Raw genomic sequence first — 26,738 nt, forward strand, 5'->3', positions numbered from 1 at the left:
CACCTAGATCTTTGACTCCCTGATCTTCAACAATAATTTATTATTACATGTTCCACAATTAATTAATAAAATAATTCATTTATTATTAATTAAAATAATAAATTCATTAATTCACCAAATTTATTTCTAGTCCCCTTTTGCTTTTCATTCAAAAATATTGATTAAAATAATTTAATAAAATAAATATTTTTTTGTTAAGGTAATATATTTAGGAAATATGCTAGAATATAAATTAATTAAAAAACAAAATAATTTTAAGCAAAATATATTAATGAAAATGTTATAACTAAAAAAGATAATTGTTTTAAAAACATTCAGAGCTCAATTTTTTTCATCAGAAAAAATCTTTTTCGGGTAATATTTTCCCCTCATATTGGCCCCACAATTACGTCTGCCACGTTGAGCCCAGAACACCCTCTTCTTCCCCATCCACCATCTGCCACGTGTACCTCCCGCCAAACTTCATCCCCACCGCCACACCTATGGCCACAGATAACCAACCCGTTCTCTTTCCTAGTTAATGAAGGAAGCCAACAGCCTTCTTTCGAGTTCCGCCGCCCTCCTCTCCCTCTCTCTCGCCGATTCGCCATTAAATCGGCGCATTAAATCGCCGATCGCGCTTCTCCAGACATCAACCCGACGTTAAAAGCTCTACATGCATCCGTGCATTAGCCAGTACCTTAATCATGGCCAGCAAACTTGCTTTAATATTCGTATTCAGCCTCTTCTCGCTCTTCTCCTCCGGCACCTCGTCGGCCGTTGCCGACGTCCTCTTAGACATAAAAAATTCCTTCTCCGATGACCCTTTCCACGTCCTCGCAGACTGGTCGCCGGCGACCAATCCGAACCATTGCAACTGGACCGGAATCATCTGCGGCGGCGGCTCCGGCGAAGTGGTAGGTCTAAACCTCTCCTCCACCGCACTAGCAGGCGAGGTGCCCTCTGCACTCACCAAGCTTACCCAACTCACCATTCTGGACCTCTCCAGAAACCGCCTCTCCGGTGAAATACCTGCCGAGCTCTCCGCCCTGCGCCACCTCACTACGCTTCTACTTCATTCCAATAATCTATCCGGCGAGATTCCGACGAGTATTGGACAGATCGCCGGACTTCGAGTGTTGCGCTTAGGCAACAATCCCGGCGTCTCAGGTTCGATTCCGGAGGAAATAGGGAATATTCAAAATCTAACGGTTTTGGGTTTAGCTTCGTGTAATTTAACCGGTTTTATTCCGAACCGGTTGAGCCGGCTCAGCCGGCTCCAGACCTTGGGTTTATCCATGAACAAGCTCACCGGACCAATTCCGCCGGAGATTGGTAACCTGCAGGAACTCACCGTGCTCGCCCTCGCCGGTAATCAGCTCACCGGCAGTATTCCAAAGGATCTTGGCGATCTTTCTCAGTTACAAACTTTGAATCTGGCTAACAACTCACTGAGCGGTTCTGTACCGAGTCGAGTCGGTGAGTTAACTCAGCTACAATACCTTAATGTGATGGGGAACGAACTGGACGGTTCAATACCGGTATCACTCGGCGGGTTGAGCAGGCTCCGCGTGCTTGACTTCTCTATAAACCTGCTCCATGGCGGGTTCCCGGAGGAGCTTGGTGACTTGCCGGAACTCAACTTTCTGGTTTTGGCGGGAAACCAGCTCTCCGGCGAGCTGCCAGAAAATCTCTGCCGGAGGAGCCCAACTAGCCTGGAGCATTTCATGGTCTCCGACAACAACTTCAGCGGCCGTATTCCGGCGACGATAGCGCAATGCATGAAGCTCCGACAGCTAGATCTTGCTAACAATAGCTTTTCCGGCGAGATTCCTCCGGAGCTCGGATTTCTAACGGAGCTCACTGATCTCATTCTTAATAACAACAGCTTCTCCGGTTTCATTCCCCGCGAATTCGGAAATCTCAGCAAGCTGGAAACGCTAACTCTGTTCCATAATAATCTCATCGGAGGAATCCCGGAGGAGATCGGCTTGTTGCAGAGCTTAGAAGTGCTGTACCTTTACGAAAACCAGTTCACCGGCGAAATTCCGGCTGTGATCGGCAACTGTTCGAAGTTGCAGATGGTGGATTTTTTCGGAAACCAGTTCAGCGGGAGAATCCCGGGAACTATAGGTCAGTTGAAGCAGCTTGATCTGCTTCATCTCCGGCAGAACGCGCTATCTGGCCAGATTCCGGCAACTCTCGGTAATTGCGAAAAGCTTACAATTCTTGATCTCGCCGACAATAATCTCACTGGAGGGATTCCGATGACGCTGGGTTTTTTGAAATCTCTGGAGAGACTATTGCTTTATAACAATTCATTAGAAGGAATCATCCCCGACGAGATATTCGGATGCAGGAATCTCACCCGAGTGAATCTTTCGAATAATCGCTTCAGTGGTAGCATTCTCCCTCTATGCGGTTCGAGTTCTCTACTCTCCTTCGATCTAACAAACAATTCGTTCAATCTCGATATCCCTCCTCAGTTGGGGAATTCCGCTCAGCTGCAGAGGATACGGCTTGGGAGCAATAGTATTGCAGGGGAGATCCCTTCAATGCTCGGGAGGATCGAATCGCTCATGCTTCTTGATCTCTCCGGTAATCTTCTCTCTGGTGAAATACCGGAAGACCTCTCGTCTTGCAAGAATCTCGCCCACATTGATCTCAACGGCAACCAGTTCACCGGAGAGATACCGGCTTGGATCGGAGGGTTGCAGGATTTAGGCGAGCTGAAGCTATCCTCCAATGGCTTTACTGGTTCTCTTCCTATGGAGCTATTCAACTGCACGAACCTCTTGAAGCTCCATCTTGATGACAATCATCTCAATGGATCAATCCCGCAGGAAATAGGCAACCTCGTCTCCCTCAATGTACTCGACCTCAGCCGAAACCAGTTCTCCGGTAAAATCCCGACGTCAATTGGGAAACTGAGCAAGCTATATGAGCTACGGATGTCAAACAATTTCTTCACCGGCAACATTCCGGCGGAGCTCGGAAAGCTCTCAGAATTGCAGAGCGCGCTAGACCTCAGTTTCAATAACCTCACCGGCGAAATCCCCCCTTCGCTCCAATCTCTCTACAAGTTAGAAGCCCTCGATCTCTCCCACAATTTACTCACAGGCAATGTCCCACACCAGATAGGAAGAATGAGCAGTTTAGTATCCCTAAACCTCTCGTACAACAATCTTACAGGTAACCTCAACAATTATTTCTCCCGGTGGCCACCGGATTCCTTCGCCGGAAACCTCGCTCTCTGCGGCCAGCCGATGCATCAATGCCGCGAGGAATATTCTCCATCCACCCGCGGCCGGCAGTCATCACCAACAACAGCAGCCATCGCCGTCGTCACCGCTTTAGTCACCGTCGCCATTTTAATCCTCATCATCGCTCTCGCCGTCGCCATTAAACGTCGCTCTTCGAGAAGAACAGTTGAGGTGAACTGTGCTAACTCGTCCAGTTCAGGACAAGCGCAGCGCCAGTTGATCCGGAAACGATCTGGCCGGCGCGATTATCATTGGGAGACGATCATGGCGGCAACGAACAATCTCAGCGACGAGTACATAGTCGGATCCGGCGGATCCGGATCCGTCTACCGCGCGGAGCTTCCCTCCGGCGAAACCGTGGCTGTGAAACGAATCTTCACCCATGAAGATAAAGAACTCTTCCTCACCGACAAAAGCTTCACAAGAGAGAGAAAAACACTCGGCCGTATCCGTCACCGACATCTCGTGAAACTACTCGGGTTCCTTTCCGGAGACGGAGGAAACATCCTCATCTACGAGTACATGGAAAACGGCAGCATCTGGGACTGGCTTCACCGCCCAAATAAGAAGAAAAATAAACTAAGCTTCGAAGCCCGGCTCAAAATCGCTGAAGGTCTCGCCAAAGGAGTGGAATATCTCCACCATGATTGCGTCCCGAAGATCATCCACAGAGACATCAAATCCAGCAATATTCTCCTCGACGGCGATATGGAAGCTCACCTCGGCGACTTCGGCCTCGCCAAATCCCTCGTCGCCGAATCAGCCGGCCGATCCGAGTCCGCCTCCGTCTTCGCCGGCTCCTATGGCTACATCGCTCCAGGCAAGTACCCTAAACCTAATCCTAACTAGTTCAGCAACATGCACTTAACATGTTTGATGTCCTGCACAGAATATGCTTACACCATGAAGGCCACAGAGAAGAGCGATGTTTATAGCATGGGGATAGTTCTAATGGAGCTCGCAACTGGTATGATGCCTACTGATCAGAGATTTGGCGGAGATATAGATATGGTGAGGTGGATTGAGACAAGGATGGGATCGCCGGAGGAGGTGGTGGATCCTTCGTTGAAGCCTATGGTGGCCGGCGAGGAATCTTTGACTATCGATTTGCTAGATATAGCTCTTCAGTGTGTGAGGATGGCTCCAGCGGAGCGGCCGACGGCGAGGAAAGTGGCTAATCTTCTTACACATGTGGCTTCAAATATGCAGAAATTGAACAACGGGAAGATTGGAGACTAATGCTGAATGAACAAAGAAAAAAAGTTTTTTTTTTTTTTTTTTTTGTGTTCGTTTGATGGCGAAATTTGGTAAGTTGAATCTACCAAAATTAAAATTTCATGTTTTGAAATTTTATTTCGTGGAGAACTTTTCTTGTTCTTTATTTTTAATGATATAGTTTGATCTTTGAATCAGCAAGTTCAAATGTTGTGTGAATAGATAGGATCCTTGGAGTAGAATTGAGTCATCTGTCCAAATAAAATTCAATAGGTCTTTAGAGAAGTTAATTAATCAACTTAAACTTCATTTGGGAGAGCTTTTTTATTGCTTCTTAAATCAGCTTTTTTTACTGAAAGTCTGATAGGAAGTACTTATGTCACAAGATTCCTATCTCAAATCAGTAAAAACCAATAGTAAAACTGCTGTCCACAGCGAGAAAACAGCAAGAAACAGGGAGAAATTGAGAGAAAACACAAGTAAAGACCTGTATTCCACTAGATGCAAAGCAAAATAATCAAGATACAATTGTTCTTCGATCCGAGAGGAAGAACGTACTATCCAAAATCTCCGGCGATGCCAAGAGCCCAAAACGAACCCTAGATCTCAAATGAAAATTCAAAATTCAAGATGAGGAGCCCCCCAATCTCAATCTCCTAATTATACAAATTAATCATAAAGGACAGTAATGAACTTCCTAAAACAGCCTCTAATTCAAAAAATTTCCCTCCCACCATGCGTTTTAGCCACTGTTTGAGCCCACCGACTCCCGCCCCTCCTCTGTGTTTTCCACCTGGTTCCGCCCGACTCTGAGCCGTCGGGTGTAGAACCGGACCGGTCCAGCTGGGACCGGTCCAGGCGTAACAAAGTCGTCTGAAACTAAGCCTTAGTCGGTCTCTATCTTTGCTGGCGATTTTTTTTCTCAAAAAAACTGGTGCCAAATGAAGCCTTAATTTTTAGATGTTTGGATATACTCGAACAACATCAACGATTGTAGAATAACAAATTGGGCAATTACCACTGCTCCATTGCAAAGCTTGAGAACACTTGAAACAAGCACACATATGCCCACATCTATAGGGACATTGCAGATATTTAATTAGCATATAAATAAATAATTTCTTTCTTTCTTTATTTCAGAGAAATTAATGTGAAATTATTTACCTGTATAATACTGTGTCAACTTGGTCTTCACAGCAAATGCTACAGGTGGTTTTCCATTTGGTGGCAAGAGAAGATTTCCCTCTTTCTACTGCATTAACAAAAATATAAAGGTGCATGACATAAGATGTCTTAAATAAAGCATGTTCTTTTATTAAGGTAAGCAATAAAACAACAAAATAAGCAAACTTGTTAGCTATATTGTAAGGAATGACTTAAAAATTTTTAGTTCAAAATATTTTTGTGCTAAAAAATTATTTTAAAAAGTAGTAAGAAAACGGTTCTAAATAAAGTCTAAATGTATATAAATAGCAATTAAAAGGACAACATAAGAGAGTCTAAACAGAGCTCTCATTTTTAGCCCAAAAGAAAAAATTATGATGAATTGATTTCAGTTCTTATTGATCTTCAAGCTCAATCAATGACTTGAGTATGAGAAGATACTTAGGATAAAATCCCCATTTTAATCCTCATCGAACATGTGGGACATAGCTATTGTGCTATAATTTTTAGCAAGAGCATATAAAGATTTGTTGTTTGGACGTGAAATCTTATTTTCCGTCAACATGCGAGGAAAATAACACTTGCCTTTGATTGGTTGTGCCTAGTTCTAAACATAGTATGTTGCTTCATATTAGACGACTCTCATACATCTTGATGCATATAAGATAAAAAGAATATGTAAATAAGTGAAGCAACTTAGTTCTTGTGCCTTCGAATATTGGATTTTACATGAGCCATATCAGCATTGAAAACAATTCCTTACACGAATATAGTGACTAAGATAATCAATTGATATGCTCAACCAAAAAAATAAAAAGAAAAAAAACATGAAAATAATGATTAACTAATAGAAAAACTTTCTTTTGAGATTGAGCGAGATGCAAAGACTTACCTAATTGATTAACAGCAGAAGAAAATTCCTGTTCGATAGAGCATTCCAACTTTTTCTGCCATTCCAGGCAGCTCTCTACCATCTTTCTTAGCTCAGAAACTTCACTTTGTATTTGTGCAAAACCATATCTCAAATCATTCATAACATCCTCATCCTATCACAATGCAAAATTAATCAGTGAAAAAAAAAAAAAAAATAGATTTCTTCCAATATTTGGACAGCAGTGAATTTCTTTTCTTCCAAATTTTCGGCACGAAAATTATATTCCTACTTGCTCGCTTGCAGATGAATTTTGATTGAATGATGCAGAAGGATCTGTGTCAGAGCAATCTTCATAATTTCGTCTCCTGATTGTTTCTTCTTCACACCCATCTCTTCCATTCTCATTAGCATATTGTAGAGCTTGTTTTTGTCTAAATGACATTATGAGCTGGTTCAATTTTTGAGAAAAATCACTAGCTAGGAAATTTGTAACAGTTTTCCTGATCATGAATTAGTCTAGCATTAGAACATAGAAAAACTCACAAATTCGCCCACGAAAATGAGTTGAAAGATAATTGATAAATCAAACCTCTCGAGAAGTTCTCGAACCTCGGCATTATTGATGAAAGTTTGCTGATACAACCAGTTATAGCCTATGGAAGCCTTAGTTTCCTCCATCAAAATCTCTCCTTGATAGCTTTTCAATACAGATGAATCATCAGGCTGTTTCAAATAATTAGAATTTTCCCATGAATTTTGCTTATTCCACAAAGCATCATATCTCCGGCTTTCTTGCAGATCTTCTTCTCTGGATAATGATGTGAAGAAGGCTTGTGACGAGCCTTCCAATTCTATTGTGGAGACTAAGTCTATGTATTGATTGTCGTCATTTTCAGAATGATTGACTGAATCGCCAAAATGAGAATCTTGAGAATCAATTGTATGTTCCTCAGTCTCAATTTCATTACCATTTTGCTCACTTACATCTTCAGCTACTTTCCTTGAAAATATTCAAATTATAGTCAAGCATAAGATTGGGAACTCCAATTCCATTGAAATTTTGAAAAACAAAATTGGGTTCAATATTAACTGCTATTGAGATGTAGCTTATTTAAAAATCAATATTGATAATGACATTTAGACAATGCAATGTTATCTACAAAAATCAATAGTGATTTTGATTTTTTTTAATTAAATAATGTGTTTTATTCATAAGAATGATCAGATAACCTGACATCTAAATCTTAGGCATAAATAAGATTTATAAACTTATTATTCAAAACACGAACAACAACTAAACAACAGATATTTATCATTAGCATTCAGTATGTTGCATAATGATTTTTTAAGGACATTTAGGCCAATTAAGGCAGACTCATTCACACAACGCATACACAATACTCAACACATGACCTCTTAGTTGGTAGCCTAAGCTCCCAACCAACAGATCATGAGTTGTGTTGTTGCATAATGATATAGTACCTCAAGAATACGCTGTTTGATATTCTTTGTGATTTCTCGCCTTCTGATTTTATCGATTGCTCTTGTTGACGTTTGATCGTTGTTGAAACTTGTTGTCGCAGGTCTCTTAGCCTAATCAATGCCTGAAGGTAAATGTAAATGTTAATGTCAATTGAGGAGCCTTTCTGTATAATGTGATCAAGACAAATAGGGTCATAAATATATTCAATGACAAGGAGATTTCTGTTAAGGAGAAGCCTTTTTCTCTTGATGAAAATGCAAAGACACAATGCAATAATTATTTCTACACCCAAAAAGTTCGAAAACCTCAAAGAAGTCGTTCAAAAATGAGTGAGGCAATAAAACAAGTGTAAATAAACTCAGCCCAAATTGTATGTTGCTCAGTGGCTAGATTAAGTGATGGAATTGACGAGTGTAAATAGATAGCAAGATGTGAAATCTTATTCGTTGCTATCAATATTTTTTTAGAAATAATGAGTGATAAATCATAAAATATGTTACTCAAATTTATGACATTGAAGAAAAAATCTTCTCCAATCATTAGGCAACTGATGCTTTCACATCATTATCATAATAAGGATTTTTTCTTTATTTTATTTGCATTTATGGCATTTCCAACCGAAAAACTCATTTTTCACTCCAAAATGTAGTAAAACTTCAACATGCAATCATTCTTCTTCAATCGAACATCTTTTCTTCTTCTTTTGCACGCTTCCTACAAAGGTAATCATCTTTGGTGTGCTTTTTTTCTCTTTCGCGCACTTATTCGGCAAATTCCACTGTAAATTTTTTTTGCGTAGGTGAACAATCCGATGCTGGCATCAGATTATTCACCTACTGGATTTGGCATGCGATTTGGAGTTCAATGGTATAAATGACGGACATCATACGGTGGTATGGAGTTCGGTTGGAGATAGTCTTACAACTCTTTATTATTGACTAAAGCTTATATTCAAAAGTAGAGATACTGATACTAAAGATTTTCTCACAGTATTTATGTCTTTCAGTTGGTGATCATATAAAATTAATCTGAAAAAATCACATTAAAAAATGCAAGAGAAAGGCGAAATTTACAATGCTGTGAAAAATTATCTCTATAGCTCAATAAAGCCACCTGAATCCTTCCATGGAATGGGAATCGAGAGACTTTCTGTTCGTCAGCAAGGTCTGCGAGCTCTCTCATCCTCTCCTGCTTCATTCTCATCACTAAATCCTCCATCTCCTTCCTTCCCCTCACCCTCACCACTTTTATGTTGGCCTGATTCTCCAACTGCTCCTTACCCGTCCCCGAGAATTCAGATTCGTCACTTGATGAAGACGGCCAAGATGCGATCTTGAGGCTCATCTTCCTCACTCTCATCTGCTTCTCGCTCTCCGCATCCGACCCGCCGGATACCTTCTCCGCCGTCAGCGAGGAGCCGCCGCCGCGAGGATAAGCCACGGACTCCATCTCCCTCCACATCTGTATCAGAGACGAGGCGCGGACATTGGAGAGAGCAGAGAGCTCGGCTTCATGGCTCCGCCGCTCAATGGTGGTGATCATCTCGCGGGCCTGGCGCGTGGCCCACTGGTCCATGATCTGCGACTGTATCCGGCGATCTGCGGTCAGCGGCGAAAAGAGATCGCCGGGGGGGATTTGGGCGACGGAGGAAGCCATGGAAGAATTGAAAATTTGGTGTTGTGGGGGATCGGGGGCTTGATGAAGGAGAAGAGAAGCCAGTTTCATTGGAGAAATGGATTGCCATTTTTAGAAAGAACGGATTCGTTTGCGAGATGAGCGGAAATGGCGCCAAGGGAAGATTTATACTGTCTTTTCAAAATTGAAAATGTTTTTGTTCATTTCTGCTGAATTAACTTCCGTTTTTATTATTCAAATATTCAATATTTAATATTTATTTTGATTACAAATTTAATTAAAATTTTACGGCCTAAATTTTTTCCTTACAAAGATTTTTTTTTTCTAGGAAAATATTTCTCCTTAATTTCTCTATTTTATCTCTTTTTTCATGCAGTCGTGACAATGGATCAGGCCAGTTAGGAATTAGGAATGTTAAAAAAAATGTGAAGAAACTTCTCGAAGAAATACCCATTAGAACTAGAATATTTTTTCGCAAGAATTAGAAGATATTTATGTAAATCGCACAATATAATTTTCATTATAAAAAAATAACATCCCACATTATTATGGTTGAGGAGCGCATAATATTATTATTTTTAGCTTTAAGGTAAACCTCCGCTGGAAGAATAAAAATAGCATATAGCTCAAAACAGCTAAGCCAAATAAATTAATTTAATAAATTATTTATAAGATGAAACCACCCATTTTCCCTTTATAAGCTGAACAACAAGTTCCAAATGGCAACAAAAAAATAAAAGATAAAAATAATTATTATTATTATGCCCATATTATTTATAAATCTAATACATGTAAAAAAATGAACTATTAAAACCGCAATATTAAACTATTAGAAATTTTTGTTATTAATTTTGATATTAGAATATGAAATTAATGTATAGAGCTATAGTAGTAGGTAGATGGTTATATGAATATACAAAATTTCTCTTCTATTAGATCCATTTTCTCATTTATTAAAAAAAAAAAAAAACCCTCTACAAGCTCTTATTCTTGTGAAATTATTTTATGCAGATACAGACTCCGTCGGAGGGGAATCAGAGCGTACCACCTCACCCCTTTGTTGTGTACCCGATGTGTACCAGATGACTTGGCGTACTCCGATTCGCCTCTGAATAGTTCGGTGTCCACACAGAATAATTCTACTTCTTTAGTAGAGAATGCATTTAAAGACACATCACATAATAACATAAATTTACATAAAAAATAATCAAAATCATACATATTTACAGATCTAATGCCTATCTCAAAAATAAAATTATTAAAAAATTGATAAAAGCAGGCATAAAAATGAACAGGAAATGAGAATGAAATATCATATGTTATGAGAGTTAAAAAGATTCATTCTCTTTATTCATAAAAGATATGGATTCATAAAAAAAAAAATCCCTCAAACTCTTCTTCTAACAGCAGAGAAAGCATTCAAAAACAGTTCTCGCAATAACACAAACATAATTTATATAGAAAAAAAGATCATCAAATACCTCTTTCAGCACACAAATGGCTCGTCCACAACATCATCATTGCAGTAAAGTCCTGGTCGCTGCTTGAATCCCTGCCTGGATAGCATCTTCCTTGCATTCAGTACAAGCTTCCGGTTGCTTATGTCGCCGTCGATCTGAGAAAGAATGGTCTGGATTGAATTGCTGAGAGCCCCATAGGCTTCCTCACTATTTCCTGTAGGGTTAGCATCTGCTGAGGTCTGATCAGACTGGCATCCACTGATAAGAACTCCATTATGAGGAAGCTTTCCCTGTTTTGTGCCAGCATAAGCTTCTTCTTTTCTGTAAACTCTGGTTTCCATGGCTGGCTTGGCATAGTTCTCATCATTTTCCTCAAGTTTATGCTTCATAAACTGCACTGCAAGGCCTCCCACTAAGCCGAAGAATCCACCCTCGCTGTCGCCCTCGCCATGGCTTCCATGGCGATGTAACTTTTGCAGTATGACCTTCATGAATTTCTTCACTTTGGGGCTGGAATCCTCGCCGAACATATCGAAGAGAGTTGGTCTGATGTTTCCCACATCAATGTCTTCATTGCCTGTCTTCTGTTTGAGGATCTCAATCAGAGTGGAGAGAGGGAGGGATCGATCCTTCATGATAGAGTTCTCGGGTTCATCGAAATCATTGTCGTCCTCTTCATCTTCGTCGCCGTCATCGTCGTGGTGATGGTGACGACGATGGCCGTAATGGCTATCAATTCCACGTGATTTTAGTGCATTCTTTACTTTGTTCTTGACAGTTTTTTTCAGGAAGGATGAGAGGCTGAATACAGGGCTAGATTGTTCATCGTCGTCATCATCATCACGCTTTGTGCTCTCACCAATCTGCTCCTTGGTGTTCTCAATCAGGCCGCCACTGTGGCAGGAGTCAGAGATGATTGTCAACCTGCAGCCTTCAGGGAGTTCCTCCACAAACAACCTGAAATCATCATCTGCACACAGAAAAAACACCCACACCACATTTTGTTAAAAGTAATATAAAAAAAGGATAATGACAAAGCTGAAGACTATTTTCAATCTCTTATGGATCCCAACATACATCATTTGTGCCAAATTCAAATGTACAAGTATGGCTACATAAGTGAATCAATGTTGCCGATCAACATTTTAAACTGGGCTTGATCAATACTCATTCAAATTTATTTAAATCAATAATAAAATAGTTTTAACACTTTTTAAGAACTCGAAGGCTAAATAAATCAAAATTAAAAAAAAAATCAATTTAATTCGAGAGGGAGTTGAAGGTAAACTTGAATTATGGAGGTCAACCTTAGAGTTTAAAGGATTTTGTTTGAGTAGATCTAAAACTGATTATATAGAGTATAATTTTAGTAATAATAGATCTAATGGGGGGATTACGACTTTGGGCGATTCATTAATAAGAGTACAATTTTAAAATATCTTAAATCTATTGTTTAGAGTGATGGTGAAATAGATGGGGATATTATATTATTTAATTAAAATTTGGTTAAATATTACTTTCTTAATTACTTAATTAATAGTAATATATTATATATTATTATTCCATAATAGCTTCCCAATTTTCATCTCTTTTTTTTTTCCATAATTTCGTCTCTCGTTATTTCTGCCTTTTATTCCACTTCAAAGTCACACCACTTTCAATCTCCCTAGTTGCATGAGCTTTCCTGAGTGAGGGTATTATGAACGATTAGCACCATTAGCCTATACAAAGACAACCAAGCACTACTCTCAAAACCAACAATGGTCCTAGTGGAATACTTGTAACTGTTAGATCCTAACAAACCTTTCCATCTGAGCCATACACTTGTAAAGTCGGTTTTAGCTAGTACTACCTACATATATGTAATATCCTGCTACAGTAATAAATCATATGCTTTACTCAATATTCCTTACTGTTCTTTATGCTATTCTCTGCTAAACTTTAACAGAGACCTCTGGCTCTTCATGATATCAAAGCATTAACCTTACCCGCCAACGATCCTCTCCGGTGGCAAACTCCTCTACATCCTAGAATACCGAAGGTGCTACAGAAACCCCTCTCGAAACACCTCATATTCCCTCCTCTCTCAAACTTGTTATCTCCAACATTAAATCCATCATCCAACCTAGTTGTCCAATGACAACTACCCTATGTGGAAATTGCATATCTTGAAGTTGTTTCGTGCCAATGGCTTTGCAAGCTTCCTTGACCCTGCTCTCGCCACACTTCTTCTTCAACCAAATGAAACTACTCTCCCAAATCCCAACTATAGCCAATGGCTCTTAATCGACCAAAACCTTGCCTCCGCAGTTTGCTCCATGATTACCCAGCCATTCTCCATCTCGACTCTTGTCTCAATATCTGGCTAACCATTGAGCTACGACTTCAAGCCTCCAATAGATATCCTTCATACAACTCAAAAATGAGCAATACAATGTGTCCATGAAAAACCTCTCCATGACCCAGTACCTGACCACTATCAAAATGCTCGTTGACAATATAGCAGCAGCCGATTCCATTGTAGATCCAGAAGACATACTTCTCTATACCATCAACGGCCTAACAGCTCCCTACCAGGCGTTTAAAACAACCATCAGAACCAAGCTAACGCTAGTTAGCCTCGACAACCTATATTCACTTCTCATTAGCGAAGAAATCAATCTAGCCTCTGAAGTTGCTCGCGAAGCACCTGCCTCTGACGTTCACATATCTCTCTACGCAGCTCGCGGTCATGGTCGCTGAGGTCGAGGTCGCTTCACTCACAACTATAATAGTAGAGAGTCCAATACTAGTCGCAACAGTGCCTCTCCCCCAGATACCTGCCAGATATGCTAGAAGAAAGGTCATTCTGCCTAATCGTGTTGGCACCGCTTCAATTCCAAGTATTCTTCCAAAGCTGTCATAGCCACTCCTACACCCAAATCCTCGGACTGGTACATCGACTCCGGATCTTCCTCCCACCTCACCAACAGTCTTGAACAGCTTCACCTACCCACAGAGTACAATGGCTCAAACAACATCACCATAGGTGATGGAAGCTCGGCTCCCATTGCTCACTCAAGTTTCGATATCCTACCTACTCCAACTCATAAGTTGCTTCTCCCACAAATATTACATGTCCCCAATCTTTCCCACAACCTTCTTTTATTATACAATCTCACTTGTAACAATAATGTTTTTATCTCGTTTGATGCAAATGGCTACTCCATCAAGGATCCGAAAACAAATTATGTTCTTCTTTAGGGTCCCAGCCGTGATGGCCTCTACCCAATTCCGCCATCTCCACGCCATCAAGCCCTCCTCTCTTCAACATATTCCTGACTCAAATGGCATCATCGCCTAGGATTTCCAAATAGCCAAGTCACAGCAACAATCTCCATTCAAAATCGAGATTTATGCATTCCTACTTTTTCTAATTTCTGTTATATATGTATCGCCTCAAAAGGCCATAGACTACCTGATGCAGGACGATTATGCTTTTAAATGTATGCGATAAGATCTTGCATGATTTCTTGATAAAAACAATTATGATTTAAACTATTAGCAATCAAAACGACAAAATAAAACGTAAGAGGGGTAGCCACGCTTAGGCCAAATCACATGTCAAACACTTGGATTATCAAAATAACTTAGAATCTCAACAACATGAGAATTAAGTAACTTTCAATAAAAATCTCTAATCTAACAATAAGTTAGTAACATAGAAAGCACAATCAATCCTATGTTTACTAGGCTTAGGCATAAGGCGAAGCACGACTCCTTATGACTTGTCACCACCTACAAGATTACGGGATTAGGAAAGTAAATGAAAAGGGGAACAAGTTCACCCTTGAGAAGGTCCGGAGACAATTTTCCAATGGGCGCCGGCAAGTTGCTCGTCGATGGCCTCCGATAGCGTGAAAATAATGTGGTTCACTTACTCTTCAATGGAACGATCAACTTCCGGGTTGAAATCGAAGGTGTAGTGGAGGATGTTCACGTATCCTTGCTCGTCGTAAGAAAATCCATAGTCAAGCTCTGGATCGGTCATTCATTGGCTTTGGAAGGATGATGTGTAGCCGGAGATCAATGTCAATCCCTTGAAGATCTGCTAGAGAGAAAGAAGTTTCTCTCAAAATGGAAGTATAGAGGAGGAGGGGATGGTTGGCCAACGAAGGAGGGAGGGAATTTAATTTGGTTCAGATTTTGGTGGAGGGAAAGTGTCCAAACAATTCTCCAATTAACCCACTTGATTAAAATAATCAAGGAAGAGGAGGAGAGAGAGGGGCCGGCGGCAAGGGAGAGGGGAGGGGCTTTAGTTTAATTCCAAAAGGAGAGATTCTCCTTTGGAAATAAATTAAATAGGTGGGGCTTGGGGGATTTCGGCCAAAGGAGGTGGAGGAATTAGGAATTGTTTCCAAGAGGGGTTTAGGGGATTTAGGAAATAAATCCCATGGGATTTAATAAGGGGGCGGCGGCTTTCATTGCTAGGAGGAGGGAGATATTAGGGGTTTCTAAATTTGGGATTTAGGGATTAGGAAAGATATAATTAAATCCCAATTAATTTGAAATTAAAATATGATTTAATTTAGTAACTTTCCTAAAATAGATTTCCTAAATTAGGAAAGAATTTTCAAATTCAAAATATTTTGAAATTTGAAAATAAGTCTTCCTAAATTAAGAGTGACCACTTATGGAAGGTATTCAAGAGGGATTTGAATTTTGGAGGGAAGATGGGAGAGGTGGGGGGCCGACAGCTAGGTTGTAGGCTTATTGGGATTTCGGTGGAGGGGTGGTGGTGTGGTGAAGCTGGCTGGTAGGTGGAGGGATTGGGTGACCGGTGGCCTAGGGATTGGGTGAGACCTTAGGCCAGTGGCTAGATGATGAAAGAAAAAAAGAAAACCTGAACCACGAACCCGACCGTCTCCAAAGTTGGTGGGTGATCCAAATTCCCTCTCCAAGATATCTCGGTCAAATCTCTCTTAAGCTCTCATAAGAACTCAAACACGGGAAAAAATTTTATCATTCAATCATTAACATGAAAAGAGAACAAGAGGGCAATATATAGCCTCGTACAAATGACTCAAGAAAATAAAAAGACGACAATGTCCTCTGGGCTTACATACGACCTCTCTTAAGGGGTAAAAGCGGAAACACTAATAAAACAAATACAACATAAAATAATAAAGAAAATACATAATACGACGCAGAAGTACATTGACTCAATCGTGGCCGTAGATTGACAGCCACATCTCTGATAGACTTTCCAAGCTTCGATGTCCCCATAACTACCTTTCAAAAGATTTACTAAACACAATCCTTAGAACTAATTCACTCTGAAGTTTAGGGACCTTCTCCCATTACATTAACACAAGGATATAAATACTATGTAATTTTCATAGATGATTACTCGCGGTTTGTCTAGCTGTTTCTAATGCATTTTAAATCTGATGTACTATCTCATTCATAAAATTCAAAAATACTATCGAAAATCAAATCTCTCGGAAAATAAGATACCTTCACACTGATGGCGGCAAGGATTTGTCAACCTTCAATTCAAATCCTTCCTCAATACCCACGACATTCATCATCAAATCAATTGTCTATGCACACCTGAACAAAATGGTGTTGCTAAAAGCAAACACCAACATCTTCTCGAGATGATCCGCACCCTTCTTCATAAAACTCACCTACCTTATCACTTATGGCCGGATACGATTATCACAGAAGACCTATATAATCAACAGTCTTCCAACTCCAAACACTCAAAACAAATATCCCATATAGCTTCTTCATACAATAAAACCTCAATACTCCCACCTACGCACATTTGGTTGTGCTTGCTATCTCTGGCTTTCAAACCACATGCGTCACAAACTTGCTCCACGAGCAGCCCCATGCGTCTTCATTGGCTACTTTGACTCTTACAAAGGTAGCAAATGCCTTCATCCACAAACCGGTCGCATATACATCTCCCGCCACGTTTTCTTTGATGAAACTTCATTTCCCTACAAACTCACTTCCCCGTCCACTAACTCCTCCTCCCAATCCACTGCTACTTACTCCAATCTCCTCTCAACAGATATCTCCCTCACCAATTATTCTCACACCTACTTCCCCAACTCCCTCCACCATTAAAACTCCTCCCTCCCCTCCGTCCCCTCCCATACAACAGATATCCCATACAACTTCCACTTCTCCTACACCCCAATCATCCACAAATTCAACTTATCCCATGACCACTAGATCCAAAACTGGTTCTCTCAAACCCAAAACAATAACCTCTCTCCTTCATCAAACTGCAACCACTAATCTCTCCACCTTACCTGATCCTACCACCTTCTCGGAAATAAACAAACACCACCATTGGCGGATGAATTTCTTGCTCTTCAACAGCAACAAGTGTGGACACTTGTCCCTTCCCACCCAACACACCCATTCTCGGTTGTAGGTGGACTTACCGTACCAAACATCACTCAAATGGATCAGTAGCTCGCTACAAAGCTCGCCTCGTTGCTTAAGGCCACAAACAATCCTATGATATTGACTACACAGAGACCTTCAGTCCGATGGATAAAATGCCCTCTATTCGAGTTCTTCTAACCATTGCTCTAAACAAAGCCTGGCAAGTTCACCAACTAGACACGCCGAACGTATTTCTTCACGGCACTCTCCATGAAACAGTCCACATGTCTCAACCCAAAGGCTTTGAAGATTCTACCCACCCTTACTACGTCTGCCTACTACACAATGCACTCTACAACCTCAAGCAAACTCCCAGGCAATGGTTTACAACCTTCTCCAAATATTTTCTCTCCACTCGATGCTTCTAGCTTCTAAGACACAAGTTGACGGTTTAGCCTTCCCATCAACTTGCAGGGGAGTATGAACAGTCATCACCACCCACCTGTACAAAGACAGCTAAGCACTACGCTCAAAACCAACAATAGTCCTAGTGAAATACTTGTAACCGTTAGATCCTAACAAACTTCTACATCTGAGCCATACGCTTGTAAAGTCGGTATTAACTAGTACTATCTACATTTATGTAATATCCTACTACAGTAATGAATCACCTGCTTTACTCAATATTCCTTACTGTTCTTTCTTCTCTTCTATGCTTAACTTTAGCATAGACCTCTAGTTCTTCAGGTACGATGTGGTCATGACCCATATGAGGGCTCCCACGGGTTGTAAGCACATCTTCTATTCTCCTTTTTCTCAGCTCATTTACAGTTGAGGCATTGGCAAGCAGCTATGAGCATGTCGTATTAGCCCTAGAGAAATCTACAATTGATCTGCAATTTGTTTTTCTTTAAATGATGGTATTGTAGTTTTGTGCAAGTAATGTTGAAATGCAAGATTACTTTGTGGAAGGATTCGGAGTGGGGTAGCTTCATTGCTATCAACTTGAATGCATACTTCCTTGACAAATTATTTTTTGGGAAGAACATTAGTGTTCTAGTTTCAACTTGTTTAAGAATATTCTAAAATCTTATGGAGGTGGAAAATGATAGTAAATGTGAGAGAAAATGATAGCATATATCTTCAAACGAATTATTATCCTTATTGGTCCATAAAAACTATTATCATTATTTGTGAAAACTTTTTTTATCGCTTTCTACAATAGTTTTCTATTACAAAAATGTATTAAAAGCTGCGCAAAAGCAGTGGTTAAAAGCTGTCACAAACAAATTCTTAGTCCACTTCGAACGAATGCTATCAATATTAACTTGTTTGCTTAACAGGAAACTCAAATTTGATAAATAATAACTCGAGAGAAAATTTTTCAGGTGATCCAGTTTTCTGATGGACCCGCCAACTTGATTGATAGAGAATTAGGAAATTTCCTAATAAAGTGAGAGCTATTTAGAAAGGTTCTTAATCAAAGGAGAATTGTTTATGAATGTTTTGATTACAACTGGGAAGGACTTATTTAGGGTAAGAGATATAATTTGAATTCAAAATCTAAAAAGGAATTATTTAGGGAAGATGAGGAATTAAGGGGGATTATTTAGGAAATTTTTAATTATAATTGGGAGGGAATTGATTAGGAAAATAAATCTAATTTGAATTCAAATTTGAGAGAGAATTATTTAGAAAAATGGGGCTGATTTGGGAGGGAATTATAGGAGTCTATTTAAGGCTACTAATAGGATGATTTCAGGATTATGTTTGGAGTTCGCTGAAATTAGAATTTCTTCGGTTGCGAGGGCTCTAGCCTCCAGCTAGGGATTTGGGAGAGCCGGATCTTCCTCTCCAATTGAAGATACAATTGTATCTTGTTGTTTTCTTTCATATATCTTGCAATAAAAAGAGTTTGGCTTATTGTTCCTAAATTTTTTGTGTCGTTCTTTGGTTTTACTGAACGGGCATCCACTTCCTATCATTTTCCTCAATAAATTTGAAGAATTTGATTTTTTGCTGACTTTCTTACTTATAGTAAATCATCTTGACTTCTATAAGGTCAAAATGATGCAGCCATTTTGAGGCGTTGTTGTAAGCGTATTTCTTATTTAGTAAATATTTATTTTTTACCTTTTTGATTTTTTGAAATTAATTAATCTATTGTTAGTAAATTTGCATATAGATTTCATGTAATCCACTCTTACTTCCTTATTTCAATAAACATGTTTGCTTATACTTGTTTAGGTTGTATGATTACGAGAAAGCTTGTTTATGACATTTATTATCTTGCTTAATTAGTGATTATTTAATAGATGCCAAGTAGTTAGATACTAATTGCATATATGCTAAATTATTTGTTTATATAGATTTATAAAATTATTTGTTGATATGAGAAGTCAAGTATTCCTTTATTTTTTTAGCTAATTTATTAGCTCATTTAAGTACTTGTTCGATTAATTTAAGCAAGCGAAGTATAAGTCCAGGGGCAGAATCAGCCTTAATTCTTAGGGTGGGGGGAGTGGTAAATTTATAAAAAAATAAAAATATATATAAGAGTGCAAAAATAATTTATTTTGCACATAATCACTTTTCACAGACTTGTTTGTTAGGGTTAGAAAAGTTCAACATAATTGGATGAAAATTGTGGAAGGCTAAGAGACTTTCCGATTTTTGGAGGGACAAATTGCGTGAAAAAAAGGTTAGCTGGGGCAAAAAATAAAATTCAAGGGGGGCAAATTACAAATAATCGTTAATATACTAAGAGTTTTAATTTGTTTAGAGGGGGCAATTATCCCCCCTCACCACTACACAGTTCCGCCCCTATAAGTCTAAGCTCAATTATAGCAAATCCAAACAAGTCAACTATGAACATATATATGAAAGCTCTGCATGAGTTTATGCCAAAAATGAACACTTGCAATATAACCAAGTCAACCCAATCTATTGTGTGCTTGTTTCTGTTTAATTATAATCATAAAAGATGCATCATTTTGACAACATTTAGAGGTTTCATATCTAGGTTAAAAACTTTATATCAAAATAAACTATTTTATATTTGATAGAATCATTATGTTTAGGAAAAATTATATTATATCTAAATAAGAAGACTCACATCGTATAAAATCTTATACTTCCGTCCAATACCTTATGTATGAATCAAAGTCTATACACGTTTCAGGAAATTAAACCGAAAAATGAAATAGAAAACTTGAATAGAAAACTTCAAAGAATTCGAAATCTAACAAGTCAGATACAATTATAACAACTACTAATACTAAAAATGCAATAAGGCTCAGCATTTATACTGAAAGGAAACTATGGAGAAAAATCTGAATGATCAGATATGCATAATATGCAAAAACTGTAGTCCAATTTGACGGTAATAAAAGGGAAAAATCACTGCAAGTAAACCCAAACCCTGTCTACAAGATCACATTCTTAAATTACCCCGCTCTATCAATTTTCACAAAAAATAATAGACTGCAAAGAAAAATAGGCAGGTAAAGATGAATTTCCCTGATCTTCCACAAAAAAAAAAGAGGCTGACAAAGACATCCATTTCACAAAGTCCTCCAAAATTTCTAGAAGGGCTGAAAGGAGGGTCATGTCATAGAAGGTTTCAATAATAGCTTGATCATTTTGATATAAATATCGAGAATATATAAAAGTGTGTAAGGCTGTGAAAGGAATCTTTATAAATTTCAAATGTAAGCAAGAAACTCTGGAAGAAAACTGAAATAAATAAATAGGAGACTCCAATAGGAAACTGAAATAAATATAGGAAACTAAAATAAGAAATAAATAATTATAATATTTATGAATTTATTTATTTACATGCCTCGTCAAGATGGAGCTATGGTCACAGTTGAAAATTTATGTGTTGTATGGGTGAAGCCATATGTGCATGGGTAGCAAAACATAAGAAGTTTTGAATAGTCAAAAGGCGAGCCAAATAGGTGTTCATATGGATAAGAGAGATATATGTGGTTGTGTGCAACTAGTTTATTAGGTAGATTGAAATGGAAAAATCATGTGTTCAATAGGAAGGTGGAATAGATGCATGATATAAGAGAGACAATTTTTGATAATATGTTTGATACCCACTACCATTGTCAGAGTATAAGGTAATTACTTTGCAATCAAAGCATTTTCCCTCTAATGTTTTAAAGATATCGAAGACATCATCAACTTTGATTTTTTGCTTTAGTGATACTACTAATGTATCTGGTATAGTGATCAATAAATTGGCATAGTTTTTGAAACCATCATAGGATAGCATAGGTAAGTCCACATATCAAAGAATAATATCTCAAGAGGCTACGAAGATACAATAGAAGATGTTAAGTAATGGAAGTTTATGACTTTTATTGCATTGGAATATATTACAAAGAAGAGTTGATGAAAGTGGGGCTGATATAATTAGATTGAATCAAGAAACAATGTGATTGAAGATTAACATTGATGTATGGCCTAATTTGTAATGCCACTCAAATGAAGTGGTCTTAACACTAGAAAAACTATGTTGAGGTGATTGGAGAAGAGAGATCGGTCATTCATTCAAAACATCTTTAGTTTACCGTATCAAAGTGATTTCTCTCGTGCATCCTATCCATGAAGCCAATGATATGGGTAGGGAAGAGAAATTTGTGTGGGTTAAGGTGAAGTCGAGACTGATAGCATATTATAGTTCATTATAGCTTATACTGTACCGTGACTTATTTACTTCTTTACCTAATTCTTCTTATAAATACTTGTAACTAGTTGATTATAAGGAGATATACATTTATCCTTCTCTGTTATCTTGCTCGGTATTCTCTCTTTCTCTCTCGGCTGTGGATCTCTCACATGGTATCAAGAGCCAGGAAATGGGAGATCAAGAATCAGCTTCTTCCCTCCCTCCCGCCTCCACCTCCACGCTCGCCGGCACAACTAACGACCTCACCATCCCAGCATCGCTCAAATTTATCATATCCAACATCAAGAATCTCATCCCTCACTCCCTCACCACCGATAATTATGAGATATAACGAATACAAATCTTTCAGAATCTCTCTGCAAATGGTTACGCAGACTATCTCACCGGCAAAGCTACTCCTCCAGCCGATCAGCATTCGCCAGAATACACACGGTGGCGTCTCATAGATAGTAATCTTATCTCAGCCCTCTTCTCAACGATTTCTCGCACGCTTCTTCCTTACGTCATTACGTCTGCAACCACCCAAGAAGTCTAGGTGATGCTCGAACGCTGGCTACAATCTTCCAGTCGTTCTCGAGTGATCAACTCAAGAACGAACTACATCATGTTCAAATGAACAATCTCACAATGCAACAATATATATCCCACATCAAGAACATCGTGGATAACATTGCCGCTGCGAGTACCAAGATCGATCCGGAAGACATAGTTCTGTACATCTTGAACAGACTACCGGCATCTTACAACTCCTTCACGACAGCCATACGAACATCCTCTTTACCCGCCGATCTCGATAATCTTTATTCTCTTCTTTGCAGCGAAGAGCTACATATAAATCAAGAAATTCAAAAAGATCTAGAAATTCAAAAAGATCAAGCAATAACTTCATCCGCCTCTGCTCTCTACGCCACCTCGCACAATCAGAACAAGAATCGCAATCAACGCCAGTTCTCCAAGAACAAATTCGTCCAACCAACTATGGTCAAGGTTTGCTCCCGTTACCAGATACCCCTCGTAAGCTTCGTATTTGTCATCTTTTACATGTGCCATCATTAACACATAATCTTCTATCCATGTCAAAACTTACTAATACAATTCTATATCTATTACTTTTGATTCTAATGGCTTTGAAATTAAGGATTTACAGGATTGTCGTCCTCTGCTTCGTGGACATCTCCTTAATGGATTGTATCAGCTCAACATGTCGCCTGACAGCAACCCAAAAGCATTTCACGTCAACACCAATTCTTCTTCTACCTGGCATGCTAGACTCGGACATCCGAACAATCGGATCCTCCACCACTTAGCTCGCAATTTCTCAGAATTCAAGAATATTTCTTTTTCTTTTCATTGTAAATCCTGTAATATGACTAAGAGCCACAAACAGTCTTTAAAGAAATGAAGCTCGGTCACCACTCATCCTTTTGAAATCATTCATTCGGATGTGTGGGGACCTGCACCTACATCTTCATTAGCTGGATTTCGGTATTTTGTAGTTTTCATTGATGACTTTACAAGTTTTTCATGGCTCTATTTCATGCATTATAAACACGAAACTTTCACAAAATTCAAATTGTTTTGTAGTTTAATCCAAAATCAATTCAATGCAATACCGAAAACCTTTAGATCAGATGGTGGAGGGGAATTTGTCAGCTCCGAATTCGCTCTCTTTCTCCAGACACATAACATAATTCACCAATTTAGTTGCCCGCATACACCGGGGCATAATGGTCTAGCCGAGCGCAATGTTTAAAATTGCGTATTCGGGTATTGAAGCGTTTTTCATTCATGAGGCGAGGCGTAAGCCTCAAGGCGTTTTGAGACGTAAGCCTCAAATTCAAAAGATTGCGTAAACATAAAATGATAAATCTTTTATATACTAATGAGTGAATAATATAAAACATAAAAAAACATAAGATATTTATGAAATCAAAATATCCCAATAATAAGATAACATGAATATATTTCAACTCAAAATTCTATCTTTCCCAAATCCCATTATTCTTTTCATTAACATATAATTCCAATTTCCAAAAATAATTAGCAATGATATATCACATAAGAACTCATAAGTCATCAGCACTGTCATCACTAAGGGGTTCTTCATTTGAATCATCATTATGATGAACTGCTTTCTCCCCTTCATCCTCTCCTATAGAGTCCAATGTTAGGCATTTACTTCAAGATTTACGTAAGTTTTAATATATATAGCGTGAGGCATTTTTTACTGGAATTACGCAAAGGCAGGCCTCAAGGCGAGCCTCATATTGCGCAATTTTAAACCATGGTCGAGCGCAAGCATCGACATCTACTAGACCTCACCCGAACCCTCCTGCACGACGCTCAACTTCCATATCAGTTCTGGGCTGATGCCATCGACACCGCAAACTATTTAATAAATCGTTTACCTTCCAAAACTCTTGCACTAAAGTCACCTCACCAAATTCTTTACAACAAATCCCCTACCGCTCTCATCTTCGCACCTTTGGGTGTCTGTGCTACCCATGGCTCCAACCATACGCTGCATCAAAACTTTCCCCCAGATCACAACAATGTGTATTCATAGGATATTCACCGTGTCACAAAGGATACAAATGCTACAACTTGAACACTCATAAAATTCACATATCGCGACACGTTGTGTTCCAGGAAAGCATTTTCCCTTACGCCAGCTACCAATCTTCAAACACACCTCATCCGACAGACAAACAGCTAATTCACACCCCCTTACTGCTTGTCCCTGCATCCACAACTTCTACCTCACCGCAACCAAACAGCTCGCCAAATACTTCTCCAGTAAACAACACTAGTACTCACTAACCAGAGATGATTTCACCTACTTCAGGTGACACTCCGAACTCTCAACTCTATACCGAACCGACCACCACTCAACAGCCAAACCATCCGATGCAAACTCGATCCAAATTAGGTATTCACAAACCCAAGCAAATGTTTACCTTATCCAGCCAGATAAATATACCTCCTACTCCCACCACCTTCAAGCAAGCATCAAAACATGATCACTGGAAAGGTGTAATGACATCTGAATTCAATTCTCTTCAAAACCAAAACACATGGTCGCTTGTACCGGTCCCGACCAACAAAAGAATACTTGGCTGCAAATGGACATACAAAACCAAATTGCTACCGACAGGACAAATTGATCGCTACAAAGCTCGGTTAGTTGCACTGGGATATGATCAAACGTTCGGTGAAAATTACACCGAGACATTCCGCCTGGTTGCTAAAATGACCACGATCCGTATGCTTCTTACCCTTGCCGTCAACAGCAAATGGCCCATGCTACAGTTAGATGTCTCCAACGCATTTCTTCACGGGGATCTACCAGATGATATTTACATGCGCCAACCCCCTAGGTACGAGGATCCACAAAAACCAAACCATAATATGAGAAACACCACTGGTTAATAGAGAGGCAAAGTGATCGAGATATTGTTGGCAGCATAGTGGTCTTGTGATTGTATGGGTTCAAGCGGACTGAGAGCAAGGTAGACTACCCATGAGCGAGGTTTGGCGGCGGATTGAGAGTAAACAAGCCTAGAACTGAGGAATTCAGTCACAGTATTGATAGTAAAAAAAGCCCTGTATGGATGTACTGAAAATGTGAAAAAAGACAATCTGATCAAGCATTAACAATAAAAGTAAAAAAATAAAATCACTATCAGTAATTTAGTCACTAAACCCAAACCCCATATCCAAAATCACACTCCTAAGTCATTGCATCCCATCGATTCTCTCTAAAATTAACAGATCCCAAAGAAATTATACGACTAAACATTAAATCAATTTCGTGAAGTATAATCAAAGGGGAGAGCAGGACCAGTAATGAGATTCATATCGCAGGGAACGATACACTCGTCATAACCCGTGTCGTCCTCTTCTCCAGTTTCAGCCGGTAGTCGGGTTCCATGACCGCTGTAGTGAACAAAGAGGTAATCGCCGGGTTCCGCTGAGCGGACAAGGCTGGTGATGGCGCGGCGGATGTTAGCACCGGTGGGTTGGGTGACGGCGGCGTCAGTGTCTATCATTACCTTGATGTCACTCTCCTCGAAGCCGTAGCGATCCACCAGGCATCGATGCATTCGTCGCACGTCATTCACACAACCCTTCAGCTCAGCCTTCGTCCCCGGATAGTTACAGCCGATTAGTACCGCCTTCTTCGCCATTCTTTCGCCGCTAATATCGGATTGTTGTCCGGCGATCTATGGGATTGACTGAACTACTATGTTTATGGTTGGGTGCCGGCCAGTTTATTTTATTATATGATTATAAAATCCGCTGTGTAGCCACCAGTGTGGCCGTGGGGGTAATTTCCCTGCTATACGAACAGCTACAGGGTGTAGTTTTTATTAGAGAAAGGATTAGTTTAAGCTTATGTTACACTTGAGATTACTGTACTCTATTAATCAATATAAATAGCTCTGTAATACTGATTAAGTTCGAAAAGAATTTTTCCCTCTCCTATTCCTTTTCTCTGTTTTCTCTGGTTGCCTTCGTCATCCTCATCTCCGGCATCACCGTGCCTCTACCTCTTCATGGTATCAGAGCTAGGAATGGGGGA

At 39.4% G+C, this 26,738-nt stretch overlaps 3 protein-coding genes across 3 annotated transcripts; 1 reads left to right on the forward strand and 2 right to left on the reverse strand.

Moving 5' to 3' along the window:
• Positions 1–294: 294 nt before the first annotated feature.
• On the forward strand, positions 295–4,578 carry LOC110096151 (LRR receptor-like serine/threonine-protein kinase GSO1). The gene is made up of 2 exons (XM_020821932.2): positions 295–4,062; positions 4,132–4,578. Exons 1-2 carry the CDS (start codon positions 687–689, stop codon positions 4,479–4,481), a joined length of 3,726 nt encoding a protein of 1,241 aa, XP_020677591.1. The 5' UTR covers positions 295–686; the 3' UTR covers positions 4,482–4,578.
• A 689-nt stretch (positions 4,579–5,267) lies between these two features.
• Positions 5,268–9,634, reverse strand: LOC110096145. The gene is made up of 7 exons (XM_028695365.1): positions 9,092–9,634; positions 7,978–8,099; positions 7,085–7,495; positions 6,785–6,995; positions 6,514–6,667; positions 5,622–5,709; positions 5,268–5,531 (listed from the first exon to the last, which is right to left on the reverse strand). The coding sequence occupies exons 1-7, from the start codon at positions 9,632–9,634 to the stop codon at positions 5,414–5,416; spliced, it is 1,647 nt and encodes a 548-aa protein (XP_028551198.1). The 3' UTR covers positions 5,268–5,413.
• Positions 9,635–10,901: 1,267 nt separating this feature from the next.
• LOC110096153 (metacaspase-4) lies at positions 10,902–26,426 on the reverse strand. Its single transcript, XM_020821939.2, has 2 exons — positions 25,998–26,426; positions 10,902–12,043 (listed from the first exon to the last, which is right to left on the reverse strand). Exons 1-2 carry the CDS (start codon positions 26,341–26,343, stop codon positions 11,100–11,102), a joined length of 1,290 nt encoding a protein of 429 aa, XP_020677598.1. The 5' UTR covers positions 26,344–26,426; the 3' UTR covers positions 10,902–11,099.
• Positions 26,427–26,738: the final 312 nt, after the last annotated feature.

This window comes from Dendrobium catenatum, unplaced genomic scaffold, assembly GCF_001605985.2.
Source record: "Dendrobium catenatum unplaced genomic scaffold, ASM160598v2 fragScaff_scaffold_627, whole genome shotgun sequence".
NCBI lineage: Eukaryota > Viridiplantae > Streptophyta > Magnoliopsida > Asparagales > Orchidaceae > Dendrobium > Dendrobium catenatum.